The sequence below is a fragment of the Aegilops tauschii genome, chromosome 1 (assembly GCF_002575655.3).
Source record: "Aegilops tauschii subsp. strangulata cultivar AL8/78 chromosome 1, Aet v6.0, whole genome shotgun sequence".
NCBI classification, from domain to species: domain Eukaryota; kingdom Viridiplantae; phylum Streptophyta; class Magnoliopsida; order Poales; family Poaceae; genus Aegilops; species Aegilops tauschii.
Genome location: NC_053035.3, coordinates 6868148 through 6873955, shown reverse-complemented (window position 1 = coordinate 6873955; position 5808 = coordinate 6868148). Strand labels below are relative to the sequence as shown.

General features: G+C 54.1%; 1 protein-coding gene across 1 annotated transcript; it reads left to right on the top strand.

The window, feature by feature from the left end:
• Positions 1-412: 412 nt before the first annotated feature.
• On the top strand, positions 413-5040 carry LOC109745979 (formin-like protein 14). Its single transcript, XM_040398996.3, has 4 exons — positions 413-1939; positions 2020-2186; positions 3594-3838; positions 4084-5040. The coding sequence occupies exons 1-4, from the start codon at positions 582-584 to the stop codon at positions 4837-4839; spliced, it is 2526 nt and encodes an 841-aa protein (XP_040254930.1). The 5' UTR covers positions 413-581; the 3' UTR covers positions 4840-5040.
• Positions 5041-5808: the final 768 nt, after the last annotated feature.

The following is a 5808-nucleotide window of genomic DNA, read 5'->3' as shown; positions in this document are numbered from 1 at the left end:
GTCTTGTTATAAGTAATCATGTGAGTTTGGTATTCGTTCGATATTTTGAGGAGATGCATTTTGACTTTCCTCTAGTGGTGTTATGTGAACGTCGACTACGTGACACTTCACCATTGTTTGGGCCTAGGGGAAGGCATTGGAATCCATATGTTTCATAGTAGATGATGGGTTGCTAGAGTAACAGAAGATTAAACCCTAGTTCATGCGTTGCTTCGTAAGGGGCTGATTTGGATACATATGTTTCATGCTATGGTTAGATTTATCTTAATTCTTCTCTCGTAGTTGCGGATGCTTATGAGAGGGGTTAATCATAGGTGAGAGTCTTGTCCAAGCAAGGGCAGCACCCAAGCACCGGTCCACCTTGCTGCCCAACACGCAGCCAGGATTCCCTCACCCCACCCCACACAGCACAGCACAAAGCGGCACGACAATCCACACGGGTGTGCGAGCGTCGGCGTGGGACTCAGTGGGTGGTCTGCTCACCGAGCTCTCTCTTCTCCCCACGCCCAACCCAAACCTCCACTAAACCCACGCTTAGCACCGGCGGCCGGCGGCCGGCGGAGGAGCCAGCCGACCCACCAATGCCGCCGTCCACGCCCCCACTCCTCCTCCTCCTCCTCCTCCTCCTCATCCTCCTCCCTCTCGCCGCCGCCCACGCCCACACAACCCGCCGGCTCCTCCAGACCCAGCCCACCATCTCCCCTGCTCCACCACCCCCACCCCCACCCCCTCACCGCCACCACCGCCACACCCCGCCGGCGCCGAGCTCTCCCTCCACTCCGCCGCAACCACCAGCACCGCCACTCCCACCGCAGCCCCTCCCCCCTCCCCCACCTCGCGCAAGGCACCACCGCACGCCGCCCCAGACCCCATCTCCAGCGCCGCCCCCCAACACGAATCTTGCCGCTCCGGCCCCGCCGACGCCGAGGTTCTCCTCCACGTCCACCGCCCCGGTAGTCCTCCCCACGCCGGTCAGCGAGTACCCCTTCACCAACTACCCCTTCTTCCCCTCCTTCTCCCCGCCACCCCCTCCCCCCACCACCGACGCCCAAACCCAGCCCTCCGGCGACGGCGACGCGTCCCGCACCTTCCCGGCCAACATCTCCACCCTGGTCGCCCCCAACGCCGGTAGCAGCAGCAACCACAACGGCGGCAGCCCCCGCTTCCCGGTGCTGCAGGCGCTGCTGCTCGCCTTCCTCTCCCTCTGCCTGCTGCTCCTCTCCGCGCTCCTCTCGCTCCACCTCTTCCGCCGCCTCCGCCGACCCTCCGGCCACCGCCGCGCGTCCGACGCCGCCAACGGGGCGGCCTCCTCCTCCGGGACGACGGCGCGGCGGGGTGGCGACGACGAGGAGGAGGACGGCGACGAGGAGGGCCGCAGGCTCAAGCCGCCGCCGATGCCGACCTCCTCCTCCAACCCCAGCACCGAGTTCCTCTACCTCGGCACGCTCGCCACCCCGCCGCCGGGCTCTGCTCCGCCCCCCTCGCACCCACGCCCCGGCTCGCCCGAGCTCCGCCCGCTCCCGCCGCTGCCCCGCGTCGGCCCGCCCTCCGGCGAGTTCGGCTCCCGCAGCTCCGCGTCCGATCCCAGCACCGTGCCCCGCGCGGCCGCAGCGGTCGCCGGCGACGCCTCGTCCTCGTCCCTCTCGCCCTCCTCGCCGTCGGCCTCCTCACCCACGCTCGGCTCCAGCCCCGTCCACATCCGCCCGCCGTCCATCCCGCAGCCCCGCGGCCGTGCCCCCAACCCGTCTCCCCCCAAACGGAGGCCGCCGCCGCCACCACCACCACCACAAAACCAAGCCTGGAACCCCTTCGTGCCCGTCCCGCCGACACAGGCCGCTCCCCCCTCCGACGACGACGGCGACTACTCCTCCACCAACGCGGCGGCGATGCACAAGTCCCGGCCCCTGCACTCCGACAAGCTCAAGCCCGGATCTCTGCAGTAAGCATCCACTAAGCCTCTGCTATCTTTTCTGAATGTCTGAATTTGACTGCCTGCCATTGTGTTCTGTACTTCTGTAGCATGAAAGACGAGATGATCCAGCTCTACCTGAACAACTCCGCCGCGGCGGCGGCATCGGCGGCGAGGGAGGTGTGCCTGCTCGGCACGCCGCGGTGCCACGGCATCGGCACGGTGCTGGGTGCACTGGGTCTCTCCGAGGAGCAAGTGCGTGATGCGCTCTTGGAAGGTAATGCATGGCTTCTTCTGCTTGGTTTATCTATCCACTCCTGAAAAATCCTGATGTTGCCAAAAGTGCAATCTTTCACCAATGAAATGGAGCCAGTGTGCACTTGTGGGGGGGTCCTTGGGGTTGAATGTGCTGGTGATCACATGATCAAATCTGGAGAAGTACATGGTGCATTGTCAATGATGAGATGGTGGGCTTTATATTGTCCACTTATACTGTGTTCACAGTGAAAAGGTTGCATAATATTCTTTCAGTTGGGTGCATATTCTGTTCTCAGAATACACATGGAGCTGAATGTCTGAATGTGCTGGTGGTCACATTTGCAGCAGCACATGGTGCATTATTAAGTAGAAAGTTGCATGGCATTCTTTCAGTTAGATGCATATGCTGCTTTCAGAAGAAAAGAGAGAAGCCTCTTTATGGGCTTGGGATCTGATTTTGTTATGAACCAGTCATCTGCTAATCTCATTGACACAATGCCGTGGATAGCAGGGTTGATCAACCCGTGGGTCGTCGCCGCACAGCTTCATCGTGTCGTATCGCTGGACTGGGACATGCTGTGCTTTATTTGTGTTTATCAAATACTACTTGATATGATGGTCTCCTCTTTGAAAACGCGTTTTTTCCGGTGCTATCAGGCTATGATGAATTAGCCTGCATTTAGTTACACTGATGCTTTCATGTTGACAGGTACTCCCTCCGTTCCGAATTACTTGTCGCACGTATGGATGTATCTAGATGTATTTTATTTCTAGATACATCCATTTCAGCGATGAGTAATTTGGAACGGAGGGAGTACTAGTAACTTAAAATGATTTAAGACAAGATCAAATGGTCCTGTATATATTAGATGTTGGGTTCAGACATTAATCTGAACACCTGTTTATCTCAGAACATGCGTTCTGAGTGCCTACATGCTGTGGGAAGCAGGGTCGATCAACCTGCTGGCTGTTGCCACTCAAATTCATCCATGTCTTGTCGCTGGACTGGGACAGTCTATGCTTTATTTCATTTGTGCTCATCAAATACTTGATGTGACGATCCCTGCTTGCATTACCTTACCTGCAAGCACACCTTTTATGAGACATGAACAACATAATGTTATGTATATGTCGCACTGTTTCACAATAATCAGCATTTTTCTTCAGTATATAAAAGCTTGCGAAGCCTTATAGTACCGGACAATCTTTCTAGTGTTATCATGTTTTATTGATGATATTGTTTGAAATTCTCCATGGACAGTTGTGCATTTTTTGGTTTACAGTAAACATTCCATTCAAGGAGCTCTGTATATTTTGCATTACATCTATCTAATTGGCTGTTGCAGTCAATGAATTGCTGCTTTTCTCACTTCTTCTATGCTAAGTTCTTGTTATTAACTCTAGTTTTTTTTTGGTCCTGGTACAGGCAATGCACATGGTTTGGGAGTAGAAGCCCTACGGATGCTCGCTCAGTTGGTTCTCACCAATGAGGAAGAGCTTAAGCTGAGATATTTCAAGGATGATCCACCTGCCAAGCTTTGCGCGGTCGATGCTTTTCTGAAGACGATACTGGATGTACCATTTGCATTCAAGAGAGTGGATGCTATGCTCTATGTTTCTAACTTTTATCTGGAGGTCAATCAACTGAGAATGTCCTACGCTACTCTGGAGGTAAAATTTAAAGACCTGATAAATTCTGTCTAAAAATGGTTTCATCGGCTTCTTTCGAAAAGGAACTCAGACTTGCTGGCTGCACTGCATATTTGCTTCAGATCTTCCAAGTGTAGAATCTTCTAGCGATTTTGCAGCATGGCTAGTTAGACTTGTGCAAATTATGTAGAATCAGCTGTCATTTTGTTGCTGTTCCCTTTATGTTATTATCATCCATTAAAGTTCTGTTCATTTTATTCATTCAGGCAGCCTGCCAGGAGCTGAGGAGCAGCAGGCTATTCCACAAGGTTCTTGGGGCCGTCCTCAACTTTGGCAACATGATGAGCATCAACACAGGCTCTCCAAACTCACATGCCCTGGAGCCCAACACGCTTCTGAAGATAGTCGACGTCAAAGGAGCCGACGGCAAGGCGGCGCTCCTGCAGTTCGTCGTCCAGGAAATCATGAAACCCGAAGGACACCTGGGGTCAGCGGCATGCAAGATGAATGAGACCACAAGTCCGCCGTACGGCGTCGACTGCAGGAAGCACGGCCTCCAGGTGGTCGCCAAGCTCACCGCCGAGCTGACCAGCACCAAGAAGGCGGCGTCGGTCGACATGACGGGCCTCAGCCGGAGCGTGTCGGAGCTCGGCGTCGGCCTCGGGAAGGTCCACGACGTGCTGCGGCTGAACGGCATGGCGGCCTCGGCCGAGAGCGCCCGGCGGTTCCACAACGCGATGAGCGCGTTCCTGCGGCAGGCCGAGGAGGAGATCGTCAGGCTCCAGGGCCAGGAGAGCGTGTGCCTGTCGTCGGTGAGGGAGGTGGCGGAGTACTTCCACGGCGGCGACGAGGCGGGCAATGACGAGGCTCGCTTGTTCAGGGTCTTTGCGGGCGTCCGGGAGTTCGTGGCCATGCTTGACCGGATCTGCAGGGAGGCCGGGGAGGTCCAGGGCGACCGCGTCGGCTCGACGCCGGTGAGCTGGATGGCTGCTGTTGGTGCGCCCATGGGGACGACGCCATGAGCCGGTGATGGCTCTGTCTGGAAACTGTTATGAGCATCTATTTTGGTGGAACATATAGTATGAAGTTGTGTCCAGAACTGTTATGTTATGTTTCCTACTAGTGTAGACCAGAACAATATGAAACCTCTCTCTATATAGTGTAGTAGTATGTTGTATAAAGAACACTGGTAAGTTCTATCCATCAGCATGTCAGTTTATTAACTACTACTCCCTCCGTTCGGAATCACTTGTCTCGGAAATGGATGTATCTAGAACTAAAACACGTCTAGATACATCCATTTCTACGACAAGTAATTCCGAACGGAGGGAGTAGAATGGAACTGAAAATGAGTATGGCTGTGCTGTGTGGTACCACTGTCAGTTCTTCTCTTAGGTAAGATAGCACTGTTCAGTTGCATATGGAATTACCACTTTCTTCTTCTTAGCACCCTCTCTCTCGCGGCGTCATCGCCCCCCTCTATCTTGAACCGCTGTTCTTCCTCCGCGCTAGGGGGGGTCGACACTTCTCCGGCGATCGCCAGCGACAGCCCACCCAACCTATCCCTAGGGGGCCGCATTGGTACGCAGTTCGCTGATTCGTCAGCGTTACAACCTGACAAATCTTAGCCAAGTCCGGCCATCTCCTGGTGGATAATGTGGTTCTACATTGTTCAAGTTATTCGAGTTACAGCAACACTGGCTCAGTCTTTGGAGTTTGGACACATCATAATAACTTGATTCTGCTCTCAAATTAACATACAGACGCACCATTTTATTTTACCCTCAAATTATCTGCAAACGATTCCACACCATGACTATCATCAGAACAATACGCCCCTTACACATAATAGTACAATCATGCTTCCATACATATTATCAAAAATCAAAGAGAGTATATATACACACAAAGCCTATGTATGAACTTCACATGCAGGAACCCTAGTACATCGATTGCCAAATCGTACATCTGGCAAACAGTTAACAGTGGGA